Below are 27237 nucleotides of genomic sequence, written 5' to 3'. Positions count from 1 at the left end.
GATTTTGTAGCCACGGAGGGAAGATGATGCCTGGTAAATAGACGATTTTACCTTGCTTCATTTTGTGGGTGTATCGTTTTAGTGCGCAACGGCCGGCTGCTTGCATGCAACATGCTACCTCCTATCTATCCCTTCCTCCTGATTTTCTGATTTACCCACACCCTGTCTCCATTCCTGACCTGCAAAAATTCAAAAAAAAAAAAAAATCCTGACCTGCAACGGCACTGCACCACACCACCCTTCCTAGTTGCTGCTGCGCTTCACAATTCACACGCAGGTGAGCTAGTGGACAGTGGAGTGATTTTCCATCCATTTCTTTGTATGTTTGCGCGTGGAAGAAATACGCATGCCTTTTGAAATGTCAAATTGATGTAAAGATATGCACTAAAATTTGTGCATGTTTTTTTGAACAAACAATTTGTGCATGTTGATTACTTATGTTATACTAGTTATTTTATAACATGTTAAGCTACATAAGAAAATACACGTACACTTTAATATGGTCGGTCGTTGCTGTTAGTCAGATTTGTTAAAAAAAATAACAGTTGCTTATGCAAGATGGTCTTGTGCCTCATTTTGGTAGGTATTATACAATCAGGAGTATTTCAATCTTTTTGCTAGACATTCTCCAACTCCCCAGGCTGAAAATGACAAATTTAATAGGGCCGTGTGTTTCCTATAAAATCAGATTTTTACGGTGTTCCTTAGACTAAACGAAGGAGTGCTGCCCATTTGGTGGTATTCAGTTCAAAAAAAAATATTTGGTGGTATCCCTAGGACAAAAGAAAACACTTTGTTTGTTTCAATATCTTGATTAGAAAAGCCAAGCGCTAGAAACATCCAGGAGACGCACCGTCACCATGCGAGACAAACCACCTCTCGCAAGACACCAAACGCACTAAACAACAAGGACGCCGCCACACCTGACCTGGGCTCAGAGCGATCCGCGTGGCGTGGCCGCCCGCCCAGTCCGGCTGCAGGCGGGCCCCACACCCTTCCAGAGTGTTCCACCATGATTTCCACTCCACTTATGAGGTGAGCAGCAGAGCAGACGAGAGCACGAGCAGAGCCGCGCCAGCAAGGGACACGCGGGCAGGTCAACGATCCTCGCGCCTCCATGGCGTGCATCATGTGCATGGCGTCCTCGCCCTCCGCGCTCGCGTCCGTTGCCAAGGCCGCCGCCCTCCCCGTCCCTCCGCCACCGTCGTCGTCCGCGGGCGTGGCAGTGGCGCGGCGGCGCGCGCCGGTGGTGGCAACCGTCCTGCGCGCCTGCTCGGGCGGCCACGCGCGGCGCGGCGCGGCGCTGGTGGCGGCCTCCGCGCTGGAGGACCTGCGCCCGGCCATGGACGAGTACCCCGAGGGCGTCCTGTCCGGGGAGTGGCCCGGGAACTTCTCCCTGCTCAGCTACGCCGACCTCCGCGCCTACCTCGAGTCCCAGATCACCACCGCCGGCGAGGTCCGATCCGTTCTCCGTCCCCACCTGCCCATCAACCCTCCCTCCTGCTGTCTCTCTTCATTCCTGGATGCATGCCTGGATTATTAATTGGATGTGATGGCCGCCGCTCAATCCAATCGTCGGCAGATGAGCCCGACGGCGAAGCTCTGGGACGTGATGTCGCGCCCCGTGCAGGTGGCCAGGCCGGGGCAGCGCCTCGCGGAGGTGGACGCCTTCTTCGCCGCGCAGCAGTACTCCGGTCTGCCGGTGGTCGACGAGGAAGGCAGGTGCGTCGGGGTTGTCTCCAAGAAGGACATGGCCAAGGCGCCCAACGGGGTCAGTTCTCGTTTTTTTTTCATTCACTGCTAATTCAGCTATCTGAACTAACTTGGATGCTAGAACTACTCTTAGGACACACATTGTAATTCTCTAAAGCAAAACATGTGCTCTGAACCATAAAACAAACAAGGCAACAGAATACAATTCACCAAGACCCGGAGCATGTCCACCACAAGCCATGTCAGGTGTAATAATAGACTGTGATTGTGGTTTGCACAGATTTGACTTAGTATTCATGCTTGCTCTTATGATGCAGATAGAGTCAACTGTTGGTGAAGTGATGTCGTCCCCTGCTATAACTCTGACACCTGACAAGACTGTCTTGGGTAACCTTCTAACTATAGGGACACATGAATCTTTGTGACAATTTTTTTTGCTAACCGGCTGCTGGTTAAATTATTTGAGCAGAAGCTGCTGCTCTAATGCTCAAGGAGAAGGTTCACAGGATACCGGTCGTGAATGAACAGCAGATAGTGATCGGTAAGATCTTCTAATTCGCATTTCTTTTCCAAATTATGGTTTTACTATCTATGTCATGAGCTATGTGTTCAATCCCCTGTTTATTTGGATTTGCAATTCCTGTGAACTGAGTCATAGGGTTCTGGGGATGCCCTTACCAATATTCACTGCAAACTCTAGATTTTAGTCATTTTACGATGCTTTTCGTTATTATGGTGACTTAGGCAATCAAGGTTCAAGGCTAATACTTTAGCACAACAGATTCTAATGGAAAAAAAATTGAAACCAACCACACTGCTTCTCACACAGCCAATGATCAGTGCCGATGATTGGTACCATTACTAAACCATGTGATTTTTCCCAGTCTTGGCTACCATAAGTTTGTGACAGTAGTGTGATGCAGTGCTTAATCGATCTCTCCCTTAATTAAGAGTTAAGACTTCCATCCTCGTGACAACTTGTACATTGCTGTCTTGCTGATGGAATCAGGGATTATCACCCGCACGGACGTGTTCCAGGCTTTGGAGGCCAACAACGGAGCATGATCAGATCCCTGCTTGTTGACTTGTTCAATTCTCACCACTGGTGGATCGCCGAATGTTGCTATTTGTACATATGATCAATCAGACTTCTGATCCGTCTTGTCAATCATAGCCGTGTAATAATAGTAATTATCTGGGTGTGTTAAACTGAAGCTTACGATAGAGTACGTGTGATCTACACATGCCATGTTTCCGACTTCCTTAGGTGTAAGTGTGCCGGATCCATATTGTACTGTTGAGTTTAGCTGCTCGTTCCTCCCTCCATTCCAAATTAAATATAGATCATTTTGTGTACTTTTAGGTGCATAGGATTTTTACCTATAAACATGGGTGTATATCTAGGTGTATAAAAAAATTGTGTATCTACTAGAAAATTATACCTCTAGTTTTCATATAATTCGAAGTAAAAAACATCTATAATTTAGGGCGGACGACACTCTAGCCTCTAGTTTCCATATAATCCGAGATGTCTCGTGTCTGTAGTAGGACGAGCTTTTAAGGTCTTAATCCCTCTATCCTGAAATGTAAAAATATTTTGTTTTGTTTTAAGTTAAAATATTCTTACTTTGATCAAATTTATAGAATACCATTAAAACGTGAGTACGGCAGAAGTCCGCATATTTGAGGGGCATGTGCCAAGGATCTCTATGTCAAGCTGCTAATGGTTTATAATCCAGACTAAATCCAAATCCCCGTACCATTTTCTTTAATCACGTCAACTCAAACCGTCTTGGACCAACCCATCGCATGCCAAAACCAAACTGAACCGAGCTGCTTGCAAACTTAAAACCGTTTACAATCGCATCACGCGTGGCGAGCTATCTATGGTAGAAGCCCAATGTTGCCGACCAACGGAACGTTTCCCGACCAACAGAACGTTTCGCTATCAGCAACCACAACATTGTATTAGCTTCGCCACACAAGTCCAGACCGCACGTTAGGACCGTTCAGATCAAGCCCATTAGCGAAACCATGGTCTGCAATCATTTGCACCAAATCCAACCAATCCATATAGCTGCTATACCCCAAACCAGACCAGCTCATTAGACTTTCCGACTTATTCCTACCCAAACCATGTAGGTCTAAATGACAAAACCGAACTAGGAAACCTGGTTTTACACCAAACCATTACCAGGTTGATCTCTAAGCAGTCATAAGGCAACCGGGTCTCCACTCCCTAAACCTTACAACAGTTGGTGAGAATTGTGTTACGCATGGGTGCAAATGGATAATTTTTAGATGCACCTCCAATTCTTTCTACTTCAAAATTTTGTACTAGTTTTTTTTAAATAGGATCTCATATTGAAAAAGTAGTATAAAATTTTGAACTTAAGAGAATTGGAGGTGTACCTAAGTGATAGGGACAGGGGTTCCCGATCTTCCGTCAAGTTCTGGATAACTATCGTGGTGTTCGGAGAGCGACACACCGATCTAGCTTCAGATCAACAAGATCCGACCCTGCAATCTTAGCACCACAACTCCTCTGGTTATCAACCGTGTCATAATCCGGTTGACCTCGCCACGAAGTCTAATCCCTGCAAGCGCAACAAAGAACACAAGTAAGAACAAGGAAGAATACAATCAAATTACAGATGTATGATTAAACTCACGAGTTGGGGTCTCACAATCCGATCTAGCGGCGAACTGTTCTTCACAGAATAACATAAGCAAAACCCAAACCCTAATGGTGTGGCGGTTGCTGTTTATGAAGACTCTAGGGTCGTGTAAGACCCTCTGGATGCACCCCTAATGGGTTTCCACATGATACAAGGCCCAAAGACCGAAAGACAACATCGCAGCACCGGTACAGATTCTGTACGTCAACTTTCTCGGACGATTTCCGTCGACTCCGGATGAATTTGGGCTTGAGACCAGTGCCATTGGAAGCATATTGGAATTATCTTTCCAACCATATAAAGTGTACCCAAATCCGACTCCAAATACGACTTGGGCGTCCATTTTTGTGCGGGCTGTTCCTGGAGTCCGAAACGAACTTGAAGTTGATGTTGTTTGGGCCTCCAATTGACTTGGACGCCCCTTACTGGCCAAAAAGGTGGTGGCCAAGGTGGAGGGCGTCCTAGGCCATCTCTAAAGTATTCTCCACGTCCTTAAGGCATGCTTCTACTTGGGCCGGGGTCCCAAGGGTGAAAAAGCATTGTTGGGCTGCCGACGAGCCGAATGTTGGACTTTGATGAGCTTGCACTTTGAAACACAATTGTACCTTCAATCAAATAGAGATATGTACATGTGAAACCAAGTGAATTGAATAATCATTATGCAAATATAAGAACAAACTCACCTTATAATCAATGTCCGTGTCCAAAGGTGTCATGTCCTCATCATCCTCCCCTTCTTGATAGCAAACCGTCCTCGGTTTGAGCTTTGTTGGAGGACATGTTGTCGGTAGTATCCAATATTTCTCCCCTTCCTGAAATTTATCATGTTTCTTTAAAACAAAATTAGGGTTTCTCCATATGACATTATTATAGATATTGCATCCCTCAAGTTGATCATATTGTCGCATAGCAAAAGCAGAATTCAGATTTGAACAAATACAAACTCGGTGTACCATGTAGTCTCCTTTGTAAGTATATTTGCCAATTCAGCACATTTAAATATCTCTTCTAAACTACTAAGAGTACAAAGAGTATCAAACAGGATATAACCCAAAGTATTTAAAGAAGATAATAATTTCAGCTCATTTTTTCAGTGGCAATAGAAAACAATTGTTTATTTTCAGCACAAGCATTTTGATCCAAAACAAATGAATCAGTTTCCTTCACAAATTGTGGCATGGGAATAATTATAGCACTTTGTTTGTCACAAAGATCAATAAAACATTCATCGTCTGACCAAGAAAAATCAATAGATGGTTCTAGTACTTTATTAGCATCATTGGTGGACAAATTCAGCACATAAGAAAGCTCTTACATGAGACAATTGGATATTCTTTCTCAATCACCTTGTCCTCTTCTTTTGATATATGGTGCAAAATATTAGTTCCAACAAAAGACAAAGTAATATCTTCATTTTGTACAAAACCAGATTTAGATGAAAGTGTTGAAACATTTGAAACAGCCCATTCTCTCCTAAACGGTTCGCTCTTTCTTCTCTCATCCCTTTCAAGATCAGTTTCTAAAATTTCAGTAGCATTCATAGGTATAAGAGTAATTTTTCTACCATGGTATTTGAAAAAATATTTATTAGCAATTGTATTGTGCACAATATTATTTTCAGATATCCAAGACTTGCCTAACAATAATTAACATACTTGTTGAGGTATTATATCAAAATCTAAACTACCCTTATAAAAACCAATGGAGAATTCTATATGTGCAATTTCATTTACCTTTATCCTATCATAAGAATTTACCCATTGGATGTAGTATGGATGAGGGTGTGGTCTTGTCGGGTGTGGTCTTGTCGTTAAGCCAAGTTTCTCGACCAATTCTAAGCTTGCCAGGTTGTTGTAACTCACGTTGTCGATGATGACACGACAACGCCGCTCCTTCACAGCAAAGTATGTTTGGAACAAGTTATTGAACTGGTTTGCTCTGCTTTCTCCATTTGAGAACTGAGCACTTGATGGGCTACATTACTCATGTTGTCCTGCAAAAAGTTAGTAATACGAGAAAGGACAGCCAAGGATGATCCCTATCAACTGCTATGAAAATGGATAGTGGTGCCTCTCAACACTGCAAAAGGAAGCGTCTTACCAAGCTCTTACAAGGTTCTTACTGCCGCAAAGCACAGGATGTCAACCGGTGACTGGTTCTTACCTTGAGAGAGTGGTACAACAATTGCAAGGATATTTTCTATATTGATCTGAAGTATATATGTGGATCTTGGGAGGCACACAAAAAAATAAATATATGTATGTGGCACAAAAGTCAGTAACAGATAACAATATTGAATAAATGTCCAAAGCACTTGTCCTAGTTGCTGGCCTATACGTGTTCCTAGCACTAATTTGTGATAAACAAGAGAGGAAAATAAGTATGAAAGGTAGCAACGAATAAGAACAAGGCAAAAGGCACCACAAACAAATAGAGCTATTGGTTGTTGCTTATATGCTCCTCTTTTCTTGTCTTTTCATTCACTATTTCTCTTTTTTTCTCAACCTTTTCTTTTTGCTCTTATACTTTGATATATATATTTTTTCCAGCAAGGAACACACAAGAAAAAATCACAAAAAATATGAGCTCAATTGGATAAATGATGTAGTCTATACAGAATCAGAATTGTGCTCTCAAATGCATGCCAAACTTGTGGGCCCTGAAACTCGACCTTCCTGATCGAATTTCACAATTCTAATTTTTGTGAACCTAGCACGTCTAGGATGAAACAAATCTAAAATTTTTGGTAGTTCTCCGTAGATATAAAGTTCGCACCTTTTCGAGTTCGGACGCAAAAGTTATGACTGTTTTATGGAAGGCATTCGAATCAAGGTGTTATATGGACAAAAGATTTGGATCTAGTGGATGGTGATAGCAAGGTTGATGGAAAACAAAGGGGGATCACACAAACTAGACTGAAACACAATCTAAACTAGCAACAAGATCTTGACCTAGGACAAAAACTCAACACTACGAACTCTGAAACTGAAATATGCAAAGGCTATGGCGCGGATGGTTGTAGGGCAGGAAATAAATATGGCAGTGGACTATGGGATGAAAGACAGAAAATACTCGAAGTAAAGGATAAATGTAAACCTGACGGTAAACCCGTCTCTGAATACCACTTGATGGGGACAAGGGTTCTCGATCTTCCGTCAGGTTTTGGATAACTATCGTTGTGTTCGGAGAGCGACACACCGATCCGGCTTCAGATCAACAATATCCGACCCTGCAATCTTAGCACCACAACTCCTCTGGTTATCAACCGTGTCACAATCCAATTGACCTCATTATGAAGGCTAATCCCTGCAAGAGCAACGAAGAACACAAGCAAGAACAAGGAAGAATACAACCAAATTGCAGATGTATGATTAAACTCATGAGTGGGGGTCTCACAAACCGATCTAGTGGCGAACTGTTCTTGACAGAATAATTTAAGCAAAACCCAAACCCTAATGGTGTGGCGGCTGCTGTTATGAAGACTCTAGGATCGTGCAAGACCCTCTGGATGCACCCCTAATGGGTTCCCACATGATACAAGGCCCAAAGACCGAAAGGCAGCATCGTAGTGCCAGGACAGATTCTATACATCAAATTTCTCAGACGATTACCGTCGACTCCGAACGGATTTGTGCCTAATACTGGTGCCATTGGAAGTGTCTTGGAATTATCTTTCCAACCATATAAAGTTCACCCAAATCCGACTCCGAATGCGACTTGGGCGTCTGTTTTAGTGCGGGCTATTCCTAGAGTCCGAAACGGACTTGAAGTTGATGTTGTTTGGGCCTCCAATTGGCTTGGACGCCCCTTATTGGCCTCCTAAGGTGGTGGACAAGGTGGAGGACGTCCTGTGCCATCTCTAAGGTGTTCTCCACGTCCTTAAGGCATGCTTCTACTTGGGCCTGGGTCCCAAGGGTGAAGAAGCATTGTTGGGCTGCCGACGAACCGAATGTTGAACTTTGATGAGCTCGCACTTTGAAACACAATTGTACCTTCAATCAAATAGAGACATGTATATGTGGAACCAAGTGAATTGTATAATCATTATGCAAATTGAAGAACAAACTCACCTTATAATCAATGTTCGTATCCTAAGGTGTCCTGTCCTCATCACTAAGGATCACTCATTTGCACCTCTAGACATGACATAGCTTGATAAGTAATTTGGTAAATAATATTTTATGTCAAGTGGTGAAGAACCAAATATGTCGTAGTTACAAATTAAATACACATGTGATTTGAATATTCATTAGTCAAAATATATAAAATTTGATTTCATTTGGTAAAATAATTTATGAAGGAAGGAAGTAAAATGCAATTTAACTAGACTATTTCAACATATAAATGGATTTATCAAAAGTACTGTCGGGTACCACGATTAGGGGCACCCTAATCGGGGTACTAAGATCACTCTAAAAAACGCAAACATGTGTTAAGGCAACTGGGCCCACGAGGTCCCATGGCCTCCTTCCAATATGGAAGATAGAAAAGGACTCAAAGAAGCCCAGTATGCGGCCCATTCGCACCCCTCTCGGGCCCGCGGGACGATCTCCGCCTCGCTCGAGGGCTCCCATCGGGACCCTCGACTGTGCCTCGCATCTCCGCCTCGCTCGAGGGTAGCGAATCTACCCTCGAGCGGGCAAATCATCTCTGCCTCGCTCGAGGCCACCCCTCGGCGTAAGGGACAAACGGCCCCACTGCTCAACCGCCCGCAGTACAGAAGCATTGAATGCCAATCACTCCTCCCCAGTGCTCAGGACAGACGGCGTCAGGCCGCCATTCCCCACAGTAGCTGTGACCGGAGTCCCATCCGCCAACTCCGGTCACTGCTCCGCCATTTCGGACGCTGCGGCAGCACTGTGGGACCTACGACGGGGGACGCAACGTGCTCAACACTGCTCCCGTACTATTCTGCCAACTGCGGCCGTCCGGACTCCACCTCATCACATGTATGGCCCCGGACCCGCCTCCTGCTTGGGAAGGGGTCCGGCGACGCCACGCGCCCCTCCAAGAGGGACGCACAGCACACGCAGCCAGAGTCCCGGACCCGCCCTCTCGAGGGGTCCGGGACCTCCACGCAACCCTCGGACCTCCTTAGTGCGCGCACCAGCACTTTATCCAGGGGGTCCGGGAGCATCGCGTGCCCCGTCATCACTGGCGCATGCAGGACCCTGACCTGCAGGGCCCACAGAACACCACATCCGGAGGAATGAACATCCTACAGCGACAACCACGCCGCCTGCTGGGGTTGGCAGGACGCCGGCGCGATCTCCGTGAGGTCAAGGACGATGGCCAGGACGACCGCCACACCCGACGCCATACCCCACAGTGTACTTCCCACAGTACTCGATTATTGTATCCCCGCAACTCGGGGAGAAACGACAACCTCTGCGATCCCCTGTGCATGTACCCGTCCCTCCTTGTGTCTATAAAAGGAGGAGGCGGGCATCCCTTAAGGGGGTCGGTCGGCTCTCTAGGCACACACCACTCAGAGCACACGCACTCGCTCCTAGCTCCGACATCGCTATTCGCCACGCTCAACCCCTCTTCTAGCAGGGACTTGGGAGCTTCCCTCCCTCTCTCGCCTCGCTTGTACCCCCTACTACAAGCACTCCGGGTGCAAGATAATACAGTGCCCTCGCACACCTCTTTGCTGGATGTACGGCCCCGTGGCCGGAACTAGGATAAACCCGTGCGTTACTATGTTGCCTCTTGCATCAACATTTGGGATGAGGAAACACGCAGCATTTACTAGTTGGGATCCGGACCCCCCGGGTCTGGGCACCGACAGTTGGCGCACCATGTAGGGGTACGCTGCGTGACATTTTCTCTCTTTTGTTCCCATTTGATCTCCAGGGATGGCGAGCAAATCCAACCCATACCCCATGGGTGTTTCGGATCCGCTCCCAGCAGGATTTGTGATCTGGTTCGGGAGTCTTGAGTTCAGAGCAACCGGCAACAGTTACCTCATGGAGCTCCTCTCACCCAGACGCAACCCCGTCACTCCGACTTCACCAGCCCAGCGCAACTGGTGCTCGGACCATCATTCGCGACAAGCACGCGCGGAGCGGCATCGTGCGGCATGCCACAGCTCCCCCACGTGGGTTGAGGCTGGCTTGTCGCAACTTAGCATCGTGGCCAACGGGGCCACCGCTTCGTCATCACGTGCCTCGGCGTCATCTGCGCCGGCACCATCATCTGCTGCAGCACCAGTGCCTCCCGGGGGGGGGGGGGGGGGGCTCGACCTCGCCGTCGCCCTTCCCCTTCGGGATGCGCAATGCTGCGACCTACGCTTCTTCGATCAGTTCTAACTTCACCGAGTATGAGGATCTGACGGGTCATCACCTTCTGTCGATCCGCAACCTCATCGCGTCATCTCCTGACAAATCCTACCCTGAGACGGCGAGCTCAATCGCCGACGACGTCCACTTCTTCATGAACAACTTCACGGCCGAGGAGGCCGAGGACTACTCCGGGGTCCGCGACCCCGATGCATTCCGCTCGTTCCAGCTCGCGACGGTCTATTGCCTCACCTGCTATGAGGACTCCAGCGAGGGGGATTATGATCCCGCCCGGGAGTGTTTCATGGCCGACCTTGCGGACGAGCGAAACGACAACGCCCCGGGCGACAACGGGGACGGCGGGGTGGACGCACAGGCGAACCAACCAGTGGTGCCGCCTGCGGCCCCTTCTAATTCGTCAAGCTCGGCGGCGCGGCAAGCACAGTTGGCACAGCTCAAAGAGCTCCAAGCCAAGCTCGACGAACAGCATCGGCTGACCCAAGAGCTGCGCACAGCGCTGGAGCAGCAGCGCACCGCACGTGGTGCACATGCCCAGGCGGCGGCGCGCGTTGCCCGGGAGCGCATCCTGGCCGATGACAACATCGACAAACCTCCGGAACTGAAGATAGCCGGCGAAAAACTCATCACTGTGGCCTACCTACTCCAAGCCATGCCCGAGCCATCGACGCCTTCGGGCCGCAACCTGTGCCGCGAGGCATAGGCGCTCATCGAGCAAGCTGCCGTGCAGCAAGCCGAGAGCTCCGCATCTCGAATGCGCTCGAAAGCTCCGGAGCAGCCCGGTGGGACTGCATGCCAGGACCACGAGGCTTCTGTGCACACTCCACCGGCAGAGAAGGGCAAGGCAGCCGTAGCGCCTGGTGCGAAGGCACCCTCGGTGCACGACCGCATCGGAAGGCCTCCCGCGAGGGAGCGGCTCCACGACACACGCGGGCACGCCGAAGACGGTGACGCCCGCTACATCATCGGCGGCAGGAAGTACACCCCTCGACGGGGTGGACGCTTCGACCCCGAGCATGACAGGGGTGAGTCACCGGAGCCTCCGGGCACCCGGGTGTTCAGCCGGGAGATTCGAACTGCTTCTTTTCCCCTGCACTTTCGACAACCCACCACCCTTGTCAAGTACTCGGGCGAGACCGATCCTGCAGTCTGGCTCAACGATTACCGCCTAGCGTGACAGCTAGGCGGTGCGACGGAAGGCGCGGTCATCATCCGCAACCTTCCTCTTCACCTTGCTGACGCCACACGAACGTGGCTCGAGCACTTGCCCGCGGACCAGATCCACAACTGGGCCGACTTAGTCAAGATCTTCGTGGGCAACTTCCAGGGCACATACGTGCACCCTGGGAACTCTTGGGACCTCAAAGGGTGTCGCCAGAAGCCCAACGAATCCCTGCGTGACTACGTGCGGCGCTTCTCCAAGCAATGCACCGAGCTCCCCAGCGTCACCCACCTCGAGGTCATCAATGCCTTCCTCGAGGGTACGACGTGCAGGAACCTGGTGCATGAGCTCGCGAGAAGCCGACCCGCCAACACCAACGAGTTGTTCGACGCCGCCACCAACTACGCCGCCGGCGAGGAGGCTGTTGGTGCCATCTTCGACGACAAGCCGAGTAAGCGCAATGTAACACCCTAATTTAAATTCCAGCATTTAATAATAAATTTAATTGGCTTTATTTAAATTTCTAAGGTTTATTCTGTTTAGTATGGCATATAATCCCATTTTGTTTCTCAAGTAATTAAAATTTTATCATAGGTTTAATTGTTGGTGTTGCATTCATGCTGGTGCATTAATTTATTTGTTTGAGTGCTAGTTGTGAATTCAAATTTGAATTTGAATTCACCTAGTTGTGTGTTAGTTTGAACTAGAAATAGAAAAGGAGAAATAGAAAGAAAACCCAAAACAACCCAACCCAGCCCATCACCCTAACCAACCTAACCCACTGCGGCCCACCTCAGCCCAGGCAGCCCAGCTACCGGCCCAACCCATCTCCTCTTTCCCTTCTCCCGCGCAGCCCGCTCCCCCTCTTCCCGAGCCTGTTCCCACGCGCCAGCCCGCGCTCTCCCGTGCTCAGCCCAAGCACCGCAACACCCCGCCTCGGCCCAGCAGGACCCCACGCTCACCCGTCTCCCCGCGGAACGCGTCCACGCCAGCGCACGCGCCCCCCTCCTCTCTCTGACGCCGTGACCCCACTAGTCAGCCCTCTCCCTCCTTTCCTTTCTTCCTCCCCGAGCTCCGCTGCCCCCTGAATCGCAGCGCCACGCGACCCGCTGCCTCGTGGACCGTCCAACCTCTGCGGGCCCACCAACCAGCTGCCCAGTGCTAGCCCAGTCTTCTAGAAGCTACGCGCCAAGCCCCGAGATCACGCAGTGCCGTTAGCGCGATCCGCTTTCCCCGCAGAGCAGCGCCCGTGCCACAATTCCCGTGGCTCGCACGCCGAGGATCGTCCCCGCCGCCTTTTTAACGCGCCCCGCACCTCCTTGAACCCAATCCCCACCCCAATTTTCCCCAAAACCTAGCCCAACGCCGCCCCGCCGTGGGAGCTCTGCCCGGACGCCCCACGGTGAGCTCCTCGACGATGCTCCGCGTTGTCAACTCTGGGCCGGCCATCCTGATCCACTTGGTTGATTTGCAGGAAGACCCCGCACCGCTGCCACCGGAGGAGACGCTCGAGGATTCGTCCACGCGGCCTCTCCCCGTGCGCCACCGATCTGCCAAGCTAGGAGCCGCCGCGACGCTGCTGTGGAACCTCTGCTCCGCCGCTTCTCTCCTGCGCCGGCACGCACCCTGGTCTGCACGCCGTGGTATGGAATGCTCCAGCGCACTTTCCCCTCCATTTCTTCCCCTTGTACCGCGCTTAATGGCTCATCAGAGTAGCTGTGCCCCGCTCCGCCGTTGCCTGCCGCTCCACCGCGCTGCACCCCTGTGCCGAGCCCGTAGTGGTGTTCGCGAGGCTACGCGCACCACTCCGGATCCAAAACCGAGTCGAATAGGGCCTTGGGTTGCCGAGTTGGCAAACTCCGACGAGAAACCGAGGGGCGCCGCCACGGAGTTTGGTCGACGGCGACCGGCGCCGCCGCCCTGCGCGTGTTTTGGGTCCTGGCCGCTCGATCTGAGATCAATGCACAAGATTACATTTAGATCCCATCGAATCAGAGCCCTCAGATCTCGATCCAACAGATCAGATCTGAAGATACCTCTTCAGCCTGTAATTTTTGCTAAAGAGACCCTGATCTATCCTATATTCAACCCGCAGTCCATAGTAGTGTAAAACTATTTTCACTGAGGCCTAGTTTTTAGCACTTAGGCCCCTGCGCTTTCCAGTTTTCGAACCCGCCATCCAGCCCCTGCCTTTTTGCGAGTTAGACCGCAGAGTTTTAGTTTAATTTTGTTTTATTCCTCGGTTTTGCCCAGAAACCCCCTGGAATTCCAGTTTTCTTACAAATAGGTCCCTAGATCTTGTTTTTAGCCTAGATTTTGCGTTTTAGCTCCGTTTTAGGCGTTCTTTATATCCACGCGATCATTGTAACACGTAGAATAGTTTTAGACTAGTTTAGTGTGCTATTTTTATATACTGATGTACTATTTCTTAGCTTTTGTTAGTGTTTGCTTGTATGCTTATTGTTGTGCATTGTTTTTGGCCATGTGTTCGTGAGTAGACGTTGATCCATCTGAGGAGCCCCAGTACCCGTACCCGGAGCAGCCGTCTTCTGACTAGTTTGAGCAGTAGCAGGAGCAGTACGAGGAAGGCAAGTATAACATGAACAACCTATCACTTTTAAATACAATTTCATGCTGCATTTTAGTACTGTATGCCTATAAGGACTTTCCTAGCCACTTTATATCCTTTATATATATCCTTGGGTTCCATTTTGGTTAGTTGTGCTAGGTGCCGCGCTATAACACATAATGGTCCTTTTTAATTAATTTGATTAATGGTATATGCAACTTAATTCTGGGAGTGGCCCTCTGTGCTCCGTGCTTGGGTGGCTCACGTCCCGTTAAAATATGTTTTGTTAGAAACATAGTTTAGGGGGCCAGCATGGTGCTTAGTGCTTGGTTGGCCACTCTCCATAAGGACCGGTTCATAGAGCGACAACCTGGGACAACAACGCTACCACAAGACTGGAATGGGACGGTCTTGGCGTAATAATTAGGTCTTTTTGGTTTGGAGTAACTTACCTGCGGGGCAGGGGCAGTAAGCTTCTATGGCCCTCGTGCTGAGTGGCCTCGTCTGTGCTTCGTGTCTTGACGCCCACTAGACCTGCTCCATAGTCGCCGATCCACCCTTGCGGTTACTCCCTACCAACGAGATTCTTTGTAAAGGCCTCGTAGTGAGTTTGCTAGTCATCTCACCTAAGGAAGTGTGATGAACAACTAGCGTAGCTCACGACTTATGGGTAAAAATGTGCAACCTCTGCAGAGTGTAAAACTGGTATACTAGCCGTGCTCACGGTTATGAGCGGCCCAGATCCTCCTTTTGATTAGTGGGGTTACCTTCCTTTGACGAGGCAGGTTTCCCCGGGTGGCTTGGTTTGGTTTGGTTCTCAGTAGTATCATAATTAATTTTGATTAATGATTATGTAACTGGGTTTATGGTAATTCACCAACTTATAGTAATTAGTTTTAATAAAATTTTGCCAAGACTTAAAAGCTAATGCAGTTGAGTCAGCCAACCTTAGAGCCTCATAGTTTGTGTTATACTTGTTGAGTACAAGTTGTGTACTCACTCTTGCCTACTCTACTCTTTTTCCTCTTGGGGATACTCTACTGTTGCTCAGTTCCTGCCGACGCGAGGGAGTTCACTCAGCGCTTCCAGGACTACGAGGACTTCTAGGCGTTCGTCTCCCAGTCGACGTCCTTGTGGCGCCCTGCTCAGCTTCGGAGAGTTTTTATTGTATTTGTACTTCGCTTCCGTTGGATCAGACATTTTTGTCATTAATGTAATAAATAACATTCGTACTCACTTTATTATATCTTTTTACGTGATATGTGCTGTGATACTGTTCATTCTGTTGTATATACGTATGACTTGATCCTGGCACGTATATGATTGCTCAGTTTATGTCCTTTTATAAATCGGGTGTTACACACAAGGACGATGCGCCCGCGAAGGGCAGCAACGTCAAGCCCAACGCCCCCGCCAAGAAACAGAAGCGGGGGAGGAAGGGAAAGAAGCTGGTGCCACCGAACCAGCGCGGATCGGGGTAGGCAGAGGACTCTGAGGAGGCCTTCGCTGCCGCCCCGGACCGTAAAGGACCTCGAGGCCCCCCTCGAGGCGGTGGTGGCCTGTTGGACGACATGCTTAAGAAGCCGTGTCCTTACCACAAGGGCTCGGTCAACCACACCCTCGAGCAATGCGAGATGCTCAAGAAATACTACAACCGCGTCGCGTTGGTTCCCCCCCGACGAAGACAGGAAAAAGGATGCTGGCGACAAAGGTGGAGATGACGAGTTCCCCCCCAGTGGAGAACGCCTTCTTCATCTTTGGAGGGCCAACGACGAACATGACCTCTCGGCAGCGCAAGCGTGAGCGCTGGGAAGTTTTCTCCGTCACCAAGGCCACGCCATCCTACCTCGATTGGTCGAAGTATACCATTTCCTTTGGCCCCGAGGACCACCCCGACTGCGTCCCGCACCCGGGACGGTATCCGCTTGTTGTCGACCCCATCATCGGCAACACCCGCTTCTCCAAGGTGCTCATGGACAGAGGCAGCAGCCTAAACATTATGTACGCCAACACCTTGGAGCTCATGGGGATCGGATTGAACAAGCTTCACCCCAACAAGTCACCATTTCATGATGTTACGCCGGGGAAGCGCGTCCAACCCCTCGGCCAGATCGATCTGCCTGTCTGCTTCGGCACGGCAGCCAACTTCCGCAAGGAAGTACTCACCTTTGAGGTGGTGGGGTTTCGGGGATCCTATCATACCATTCTTGGTCGTCCCTGCTACACCAAGTTCATGGCCATCCCCAACTACACCTACCTCAAGCTGAAGATGCCGGGTCCGAAGGGTGTCATCACCGTCGGCTCTTTGTTCGAGCATGCCTACGAGTGCGACGTCGAGTGCGTTGAGCACGCGGAGGCTCAAGCGGAGGACGAGGCCCTCGCAGCCACCCTCGATAAAATGGCAAGCGAGGCCTTGGACTCCACGCATTGACATGCCGGGAGCTTCGAACCCGCCGAGGGTATCAAGATGGTGGCCCTTGACCCGAGCCACCCCGACGACAAGGCGTTGCAGATCAGCGCCACCCTCGACAGCAAATAGGAAGTGGTGCTCGTCGACTTTCTCCGCGCCAACGCAGACATCTTTGCGTGGAGCACCTCGGATATGCCTGCCATACCGAGGGAGGTCGCCGAGCACTCCCTTGATATCCGACCCAACTCCAAGCCGGTGAAGCAGTGCCTGCGACGCTTCGACGAGCTCAAGCGCCGGGCGATTGGCGAGGAGTTGCAGAAACTTCTGGCGGCCGGGTTCATCAAGGAGGTATTCCATCCCGAGTGGCTAGCTAATCCTGTATTAGTGAAGAAAAAGAGTGGAAACTGGAGGATGTGTGTAGATTACACTAGTTTAAATAAGACATGTTCGAAGGTTCCCTTTCCTTTACCACGAATTGATCAGATTGTAGATTCTACTGCGGGGTGTGAACTTTTATCCTTTCTTGATGCTTATTCCGGTTACCATCAAATCAAGATGAAAGAGTCCGACCAGCTCGCGACTTCTTTTATCACACCTTTCGGCATATACTGCTACGTTACGATGCCCTTTGGCCTCAGAAACGCCAGAGCTACGTATTAGCGGTGTATGCTCCACATTTTCGGGGACCATCTCGGGCGCAACGTAGAGGCATATGTCGACGATATCGTTGTAAAATCCAGGAAGGCAGATGACTTGGTTGCCGATCTCAGGATCGCATTCAATTGCCTATGGGCCAAAGGGGTAAAACTCAACCCCGAGAAGTGCGTGTTCGGGGTGCCTCGAGGCATGCTTTTGGGTTTCATTGTCTCCCAGCGGGGCATCGAACCAAACCCTGACAAAGTCTCGGCCATCACTAGGATGGGACCGATCCGAGACCTAAAGGGAGTACAGAGGGTCATGGGATGCCTAGCGTCCCTCAGCCGGTTCATCTCGCGTCTCGGCGAGAAAGGCTTACCCCTGTATCGACTCTTGAGGAAAACCGAATGCTTCACGTGGACCCCCGAAGCCCAGGAAGCCCTCGACAGGCTGAAGGCATCGCTCACTCATGCCCCTATTCTCACACCACCCACAGACGGTGATCCCCTCTTTCTGTACGTAGTTGCGACGACCCAAGTGGTCAGCGCGGTGATCGTGGTCGAAAGACAAGAGGAGGGCCATGCTCTGCCCGTCCAACGGCCGGTATACTACATCAGTGAAGTGTTGTCTGAAACTAAGACACGCTATCCGCAGATTCAGAAGCTGCTCTACGCAGTGGTTTTGGCTCGGCACAAGCTGCGACACTACTTCGAGGCCCATCCCGTCACCGTGGTCTCGTCTTTCCCTTTGGGAGAGATAGTCCGCAACCGGGAAGCCGAGGGTAGAATTGCCAAATGGTCTGTGGAGCTGATGGGAGAAACTCTCACCTACGCCCCCCGCAAAGCGATCAAGTCCCAGATCTTGGCTGACTTTGTGGCTGAGTGGACGGACACTCAGCTACCCCCACCGCAAATCCAGGACGAATGCTGGACTATGTACTTCGACAGGTCGGTGATGAAAACCGGCGCCGGTGCCGGCCTCCTCTTCATCTCACCCCTCGAGGAACACATGCGGTACGTGATACATTTGCATTTCCCTGCATCTAACAATATGGCGGAGTACGAGGCCCTCCTCAGTGGCCTCCGCATCGCCATCAAGCTTGGCATCAAGCGCCTCGACGTGCGCGGTGACTCTCAACTCGTCATCGACCAAGTAATAAAAGAATCTAGCTGCCACGACCCAAAGATGGAGGCATAATGCAATGCAGTGCACTGCCTCGAAGACAAGTTCGATGGCCTAGAACTCAATCATGTCCCGCGCAAGTACAACGAGGATGCCGACGAACTAGCTAAGATTGCATTGGGGCAGACCACCGTCCCCCCAAACATCTTCACTCGCGACATCATCAAGTCCTCCGTCGAATTCAAGGATTTGGCAGAGCTGGGCCCCTCGACCGCCGGGCCCTCCGACAGGAACCCCCCGGTGGACGAGGTCGAGCCCATTGATGTTGACTTCGGGACCACCTCCGCGGATGAGGCCGAAGCAATGGAAGTCGACGAGGCCCCCACTTCGCAAGATTGGCGCGTCCAGTACCTTAACTGGATGATTCGAGGGGTCCTACCATCGAAGCGCGCCCAGGCGCGGCGCCTCGCTAGGCGGGCCAAGTCCTTCATTCTAATCGACAGCGAGCTATACAAGCACAGTCCCCCGGGCGTCTTGCAGCGATGCATTCCCATCCATGAGGGCAAGGAGCTGATCCGCGACATCCACGCTGGCGTCTGCGGCCACCATGCCGCGCCACGCACCCTCGTGGGTAACGCATTTCGGCAAGGTTTCTACTGGCCCACCGCGGTCGCCTACGCCACCGACGTCGTGCGGACCTGCGAGGGTTGCCAATTTTACGCTCGAAAAACGCACCTCCCCGCGCACGTTCTGCAGACCATCCCCATTACATGGCCTTTCGCTGTGTGGGGACTGGACCTCGTCGGTCCGCTGCAGAAGGCGCCCGGGGGCTTCACTCACTTGCTGGTGGCAGTTGACAAATTCTCCAAGTGGATCGAGGCTCGACCCATTGGCAAGGTCAAATTCGAGCAAGCGGTTCTATTCTTCACCGACATCGTCTTCAGGTTCGGGGTCCCGAATTCGATCATCACCGACAATGGCAAGAAGTTCTTGGCGTTCTGCGATAGTTTCCACATACGTGTGGACTGGTCGGCTGTGGCACACCCATAGACGATCGGGCAAGTGGAGCGTGCCAATGGCATGATCCTCCAAGGGCTGAAGCCAAGAATCTTCAACAAGTTGAACAGATTTGGCCGGAGATGGCTCACGGAGCTACCCTCGGTCATTTGGAGCCTGAGGACGACCCCGAGCAGAGCCACGGGCTTTACCCCATTCTTCCTCGTCTATGGCGCTGAGGCCATACTCCCCACGGACTTGGAGTAGACGTTGATCCATCTGAAGGCGCCACAAGCTCTCACCGCCATGGGAAGGACCGTACATAATCGCCGAGGTGCTCAAACCCGGCACGTACAAGCTGGCGAACGAAAAAGGCAAAGTCCTCACCAACGCTTGGAACATACAACAGCTATGTCGCTTGTACATTGTTTGTACTCACATCTTTCAATTTCCTGAAATAATAAAGAAGTACGCTTTACTTGTTTATTTTTGGGAACCTTCCGGACCCTCGAAGGCTCGGATGTGCACGAACACTGAGATACGCCTGGCTTTACCCTCGGTAAAGTCAAGCCTCCCTCGGGGGCTACTACGGGGGGAACCCCCGAACGTCCCCAAAAATCGCCAACGTTTTTTTGAAATATTTCCGTCTCGCCCCTAAGCTTCTCGTATCCTTGGAAAAAATGGACGCGAGGCATAAGCAACTACGGTACGGGGCCGGCGAGTCGTGGGGCCGCCCACGCCTCCGGGATACGGCACCCCCCTCACCACCCCACGCCTACGTTGCTTATGAACGCGAAATTCCTCGCAGAAGTTTATCTAAGTCGCATACGAGAACACAGAAATAAAGTAAAGAAAACATAGGCTCGAACGCACAAGGCCTCGATGGGCCACACAGTCAATTTAATGAAAACGAATTTCTTATATTCATAGACACGATTACAAAGTGTGATTACAATAAACACTAATCTATTACATGGGCTTCGAGGCCCAGATTTCCTACAGGCTACCATCCCCCCTTGCGGGCCTTCAGTGGTGTCGAATTCGGCGATGGGAGGGATGTCAGCTTAGAGCTTCCCGGCGAGGACTGTGGCGAACTCCTCCGCGGCTGCGTCAGCATCGTCCATAATGGCCGACACGGCGTCCGCATCAGCATCATCGGGAACGACGTACCCCGACGACACCCTCTGGAGATCCATGAGGTAGTGTGTCGAGGCCACGGCGAGGGCCCGCAGGACACCGAGGCGGAAGGTACTCTTGGCGTGTTCGGTAATCCGACCGCTTAGCGCTCGTAGGTGGCTGATCACCGAACTGCCCGAGACGGCACCCTCCCCCTCGAGCTCTAGGCACACCCTCCCCCTCGAGCTCTTGGCACACGCTCACGGCACCCTCCCCCTCTGAGCAAAGGAAATCAGCGTAAGTTGCGAAAAGAAGTAAACCAACAAAAACTCGAAGGTACCTACCCCTTATACTCTTCTGCGCCTCCTCCCTTTGGACTCGGGTGGCCTCTTCGAGCGAGGACAAGGAGTTTTCCTTCTCCTTGAGGGCGGCCTCCATGTTTTGGATGGCCACCTCCTTCTCCTCGAGGGCTTCGCCCTTTTCCCGGAGAGTCCCGGTGAGCGTGACAACGGTCACCTCCTTGTGGAGAAGCTCGGTCTCCTGCTGCTCGAGCGCTGTTCTAAGGCGCCGCAGCTCGGCGCTCTGTGCCTCGGCTTCCCGAGCCTTCTCCTCAAGCGCTGTCCGAAGGCATTGCAGCTCGGCAGTCTGCGCCTCGGCCTCACGAGCCTTCTGCTCTGCTGCGGCCCTCGGAACGTCCCGCTCACCGGCAACCCGTGCCAAATCCTCCTCAAGCGCCTGCTGACGGGCTCCTAGATTCCCCATTCTAGTGTTGGCTTCGATGTTCTTGAGCACTAGCTCGGCGTTGTGCTACCCAAGCTGGCTCATCTGGGAGTACATCTAGGTCACCTCGGCACTCTTTTCGCATGAGATTTCCCTCAGCCGCTGCAAGTGGGAGGGCGTGGGCAAAAGCACGTTAAAGCCAAATCGAATCCGAGCAATTTTCAGGGGAAAGTATTTACCTTGCTGACCTGGTAATCTGTCCTCTGATGGAGCTGGAAGGCGCGGTCGAGGGCTTGTAGGATCTCACAGCCGACGTCGAGCTGCGCGTTCCAGGCCTCCTCCTCCTCTTGCTCTTTGCGGAGAAACTCCGAGGGGAGCCCGGATGAGATGATCGCCCCGTGATGGGGCCGCGCTGGCCGATGCGAACTCGGCGATGTGCGCGGCAGCGCTTGCCGCAGCAGCAGGGTCGATGTCCATCGAATCCCCGTATTCTTCGCTGCTGTCCGGCAACTGCACCACCGACACCATGCTCCCTTGCGCCATTGGCACTGGCACCACCGCGACGATACCCTCAACCCGGGCCTCGGTGGGCTCCGAGACGGGGGCTCCTTCTACCCCCGACGTCTCTAGCGCTGTCTCCTCCTCTGCGACGCTCTTGACCTTAGCCCTCGGGGGCTCGAGGACGAGGGTCTCCACCTCCACATGGTCGGCGGGGCGCTCCTACGCACCCCCACTAGTTTCTCCTTCCGAAATCGGCCGGGCGGCGCTGGCCGCGTCGCCCGGACTGGCCTCAACTTCGATGTCTGGCCGGGCGGCGCCATCCGCACCGCCCCGGCCGGTCTCCTCGACGTCGTCAGCCTGAGCGGCTGCTTCAACACCACTTCGGCCAACATCGCCTCCATCCTCGTGTGCTCGAGCTTGCTGGGCTGCCTGGGACCCTCGAACCATGGCCTCCCGCAGCTTCGCGGCCTCCGCCACGAGGTCCACGGCTGGCAGGGGCTGCGGCGTCGTGTGCGGCATACTGCGTGTCCTGGTCTTGAGGGCCTTAGTCAGGGCAAGCTGGACCGCATCCTTGGCAACGGCCCCGGGGCTGGAAATCGAGGAACAATAGCTGAGGACAACGGGATCGAGAAATCGACCAAACAGACAACAGAAATAAAGTCCAAGTCTACTTACCCGGATCGAGCGCTCATGCTCCGCTTTCTCGTACCGCTTCTTCGGGCCCGCGGCACTGCACCGCCCCTCGAAGGCTGTCCCGAGGGCGCCGCCCTCGGGTCTGCCTGGTGCCTCGAGGCTGTCAGCACGGGCGCCTCCGTGCCCGCCGCAGACTCGTCGCCACGAATCAGCACCTGGGGTGCGGGCGTCTCCTCACCCGCCGCCGGAGGGGACGACTCCCGCTCCGCCCCCTCGAGGGACGGATCCGCTGACGACTCTGCCGCGGTCCTTGTTTCTTCCGGCGCTGCCGACGCCCCCTCGTCGGCATCCCACTGATAGGTGGGCGGGGAGCTCGCACCCGCTGCCACCCCGTCGTCCCCAGAAGGTGGCCCTCGGCATCCGAGGCCTCCTCCTCCTCCTCTTCCGTGGACTTGGGCGTGGCAGGCCGCGGCTTCCCCTCCGAGCGTGCAATCTTGCATGCCTTGTCGTGTTTCGCCTTCCGCTTCCTCTTCCTCTCGTCCTTCGCCTCCGCCGCGTCCTTCCGCCTCTTCAACTTCTCTGTGTGCAGGCGGTTGATTTGGCGTTCTTCCGGGACCGGGGGCCTCGAGGGGTGGCATTTCAACCCCTGCAAAGCATGACTGAGTTGAAGTCAGGGGGCGGGGAAAGGGACTGCACAAGACATAATGAATTCGGAATCGAAACTCACCAGCGAAATGTACCCCGGCTCGGGGCGCATCTTGATCCTCCAAAGATCCTCGGGGTCGTGGGGGAACTCCGCCACCACGTACCTCGACCTCCGGGCGGTGGTAGTGCGGGAAAGCAGTTCGACCGCCATCCTCGAGCACGAAGCCTGGGTCCCGGGGGTAAGCTTGAATATCGGCAGGGCCCTCTTGTTGACGCTCCTTAGCGCCCCGATTTGTATACCGCAAGCACACGGTTCGTGTAGCTTTTCCCTTAGAGTATTCCCCCAAGGTTTATCAATCCATGGATCGACAAAGAACTACCTAAGGTTTTCCATCTAATCTAATGGATCTATCCTAACATGAAGCATTGATTGCATATAAAGGGTAAACCTTTAATAGATATGAGTGATATGTAAAGGTTGATCTCATCCATGAATATAGGCTTAATCATAGCAAAACCAAAGATATGACTAGGTCTATCGTCATCTAGTTGTAGTTCAAGCTAACGAGCCGATAAATCATGCATCTCAATCAAAAGCATCTTTAAACTCAAAATCTCCAATCCGATCCCTCGATACCCAGCCTACTAAGTGGCAACGGCCTGTCACGACGCCACCCCTTTCAACGGGATACCCTGAAGCAAGTCGAACCCCCTTTGGTAGTTCCGCCATGAACCTCTAGCCACCATGACTACAAGATCATGCTAAGTGATCTATCTCGATAATAGATCTAAGATGAAGCAAACCCAAAGAGAAGAATGAAATCAAAAGAGGAGAACATGATCGCTAATAGATTCGGAAGATATGATTATCATTACTCACATAATAGATTCATTTGGATCATCACTGCCATGTGAACACCATCGATGAATCCAACTAGCTCTTGAACTCCGCCATGGCACAACCACGCAGGGAGGCCACGGCGGCTAGGGTCAGCCTAAGCCATCTCCTAGACAACTTCGAAGACTTGCGGCGGCCGTCGTCTCCCTCCGGTCTTGGCCCTAGGTTTTCGTCGAGTTCTGGGGTGGATGGATGCTTCGAGTTGAATAAGGTGCGAGCTATTTATAAGCCGAGGAAGCCACCGGTCGAAGGGGAGGTCGAACCGACCTAAAAAAGGGCTGGGCCGGCCGGCCCAATGGGCCTAGGCCGGCCGGCCTGGCTCATTCCTTCGCCGTCTCGTGCCCTCCTTTCGCGTGCAGACTCCTCGCATCTTCTAGAGTTTATGTCCTTCACGATTGCACCCCTTTTGACGTCGTTATCTTGGAGATATCTTCGAGGAAAGGATAGGATAGGGAACCCTTCCTTAAATCTTCATTTGCTTTGCTTAATCCCAAAGTATCTTGATCTCATCTTCGTAGGCTTGGTCCTTTGGGCTCTCTTGGAGGATGGATGTGCATGAATGGGCTTCGAATCAACATGGGCTTTGGTCCTTTCTTTGGGCTTTGTCCTTCGTCTTTCTCCGTTTTAGCGCTCGATCACGGGCCTCGTCATTTCATGCTCCAAAATAGGCCAAAAACCTGCAAAAACGAAGTTCCTCCAAAATATATGTGCAAGTGTGAAAATGACCAATAATTAGGTCGGGGTTAGGACGGTTAGTGATTTTGATATTAAATTCATGCCATTATCAAGGATAAACAAGGGATAAAAGGGGTACTTAAGGAACGCCAACATTCCTCCCATGCTTAAACCTTGCTCGTCCTCGAGTAAGTCCAGGAGCTTTGCTTATAAAGAAATCAGCGTTGCCCCTTAATGTCCTCTCTGCACTTAGTCATACATAACAAGACATATTGCTCTCTCTAGTATTTAGCATTTAAGTTCATGTTGTGACCGGCTACATTTTCATTATGGAAGATAGACTAGCAATTAAGGAACAAGCCACAATTATAAATAAATGCAATGCTCTTAAACTTAAGCGAACTTCAAACCTTTACCTTGTTTCATCGTGAAGAGTTTTCAAAAGAATGCATATCAAACATAAGTGAGGTTCTCTTGCAAAAGATCATGGAAATACTCATCTCATCAAGTCGCTCAAGCCTACGTTAGATTGTCTTCAACCTATTCTACTCATATATAAAAGTGGAAGGCTTATGTGGAGCTTGGAATCCTAGCAGAACATTATATCTGAAATATTGTCAAACTAAGAGAGAGATCTATTGGATTTACTGAGACTAGTCGAAAAGGCCATTGGAAAATAATGTTGGAGAGGAAGAAAGATGAAACGCGCACATTTGGATAGGTGGACATGTGCAAGTGGCAAATGGATGATCCCGAGACACAAATGAAGTTCTCGTTATCGGATTGCACATGGTTGGAAGATTTGAGTATGGAATAGTTCTTCAAAGTAACTTGGAAAATTAATGAAGCCAAAAAGAACTAAGGAGCATTTTATTCTTCTCTCTTTTTTTTCTTTCATTTTTCTTTTTTTCTCTTTCTTTTTTTTCTTTTTGCTCCTTAGAACTTTTGATAACATAGAATACTTACCCAGCCATCCCCCCCATGCTTGAACGAATGCTCGTCCTCGAGTATGAATAGTGGGAGAACCAACTAGCTAGGGTAAGTATCTCAAATTCACCTTCTTCTTCATAGAACCTCTTGAATCTCCGGAGAGCCTTGTCTCCCAAAATTTTTCTTTATATGGTGCCCTTGATTCTTTTGATTCCGTCGAAATGATAATCCATACTCAAATTGGGTTGTGGTCAAGGAGGTAATCACAAAAAGATATTTTTGGTTTAGGGTGGATATCCAGCGAGGTTTGCAAAATTCCCGAAGTAGGAACTCAAAATGCATGGATAAATAGGCTAGCAAAAAGAAGGTTACACAAAAAAAACGGAATGACCAGCTTCTTTGTCTCATACCATAGAAATCAATCTTAATCCAACTCATCAAAATATAAGTTTGCAATCTAAAGGTTTCATCATGAAAGAATATGTATGTATAATCTTTGGTAGGTAGAACTTTGCAAGAGATTCACAAATGTAGATAGCATAGGAATTAAGTTTTTCAAATTAAACAATCACAAGGTGTAAGGTCATCGGTAGACTTAAATCAAAGAGCAACATAGAATATGTGGGTTTTAGAATTTAGTCATTTAACCTCCACAAATAAAAGAGCCGGTATTTAATTATTTTAATTCCATTTAATTGAGAGCAAATGGTCAAGTCATATACAACATAGCGTAGGTAAAACAAAGTAGCAACTTTCATCATTTTTCCATAAGTATAAGGCATTGCCAAAATGTATCAATGTGGTGAGCGCAAAGTGATGGTGATCCTACACTTATTGAAAACAAAAACAAAACTAGGTTGTCCTCCTAGAAGCCATGTGATAGGTTGAGAGGTATATACAAAGGTTGCATCTATGGTTGAAGGCATATATGTACAAGCATTTAGAAAAAGAGAGAGTTGAGGAAGAATTACCGTCCTTCTCGATGCTCGCAATGAAGTGTAGCACGGCCTCCCCCATACTTAAGCATTGTGCTAAGCATGGAAGAAGAATCATGAGCATCTTGTGGCAACCGTGATTATCTTACCCCATGAGATCTTTCTTCCTTGTCCACGAAATCCTCCCCCATGCTTAGCATGATGCTAGGCGTGGAAGGAGAAGATGGACCATCTTGAAATTCTTGAAGTCCTTCCCTCATGTGTATGAATATTATCTTCAATGTGTCTTCACCTTTGTTGCCTCAATTTTTCTTCAACTTCTTCTTGTACTAAGTCATGGTCCCAATCATTGATTCACATCGTCGTCGCCTCCTTCAATTCCTCTTTGTCCCATTGCTGCCTCATCTTCATGAATTTTTTTCTTTCAATTTCCAGAACAGAACATGTACTGAAACATTGCTCCATTGCGAAGTGCACGAATTTTCCTTTCCAACGAGTCCTCATTCGCCCAAAACCGATTCCAAACAAGAGAGTTATGTCCATTTCATCCCAGTGCTGCAATCTGTCTCGACGAATTTCAGAACGCGCAACGTCTAATG

General features: G+C 50.6%; 1 protein-coding gene across 1 annotated transcript; it reads left to right on the top strand.

Annotated features, from left to right (window-relative positions):
- The first annotated feature begins 978 nt into the window (after positions 1-978).
- LOC120639719 lies at positions 979-3081 on the top strand. The gene is made up of 5 exons (XM_039915600.1): positions 979-1456; positions 1583-1771; positions 2031-2100; positions 2183-2254; positions 2723-3081. Exons 1-5 carry the CDS (start codon positions 1118-1120, stop codon positions 2776-2778), a joined length of 726 nt encoding a protein of 241 aa, XP_039771534.1. The 5' UTR covers positions 979-1117; the 3' UTR covers positions 2779-3081.
- Positions 3082-27237: the final 24156 nt, after the last annotated feature.

The sequence above is a fragment of the Panicum virgatum genome, chromosome 7K (assembly GCF_016808335.1).
Source record: "Panicum virgatum strain AP13 chromosome 7K, P.virgatum_v5, whole genome shotgun sequence".
In the NCBI taxonomy this organism is placed as follows: Eukaryota; Viridiplantae; Streptophyta; class Magnoliopsida; order Poales; family Poaceae; genus Panicum; species Panicum virgatum.
This window is presented reverse-complemented; position numbering and strand designations above follow the sequence as displayed.

Excerpts from the sequence above, each read along its gene's own strand:
- LOC120639719 (XM_039915600.1), top strand. The coding sequence starts at position 1,118 with ATGGCGTGCATCATGTGCATGGCGTCCTCGCCCTCCGCGCTCGCGTCC. Across the intron at positions 1,457-1,582 it reads AGATCACCACCGCCGGCGAG|ATGAGCCCGACGGCGAAGCT; the intron begins GTCCGATCCGTT and ends AATCGTCGGCAG. Across the intron at positions 2,101-2,182 it reads ACCTGACAAGACTGTCTTGG|AAGCTGCTGCTCTAATGCTC; the intron begins GTAACCTTCTAA and ends TTATTTGAGCAG.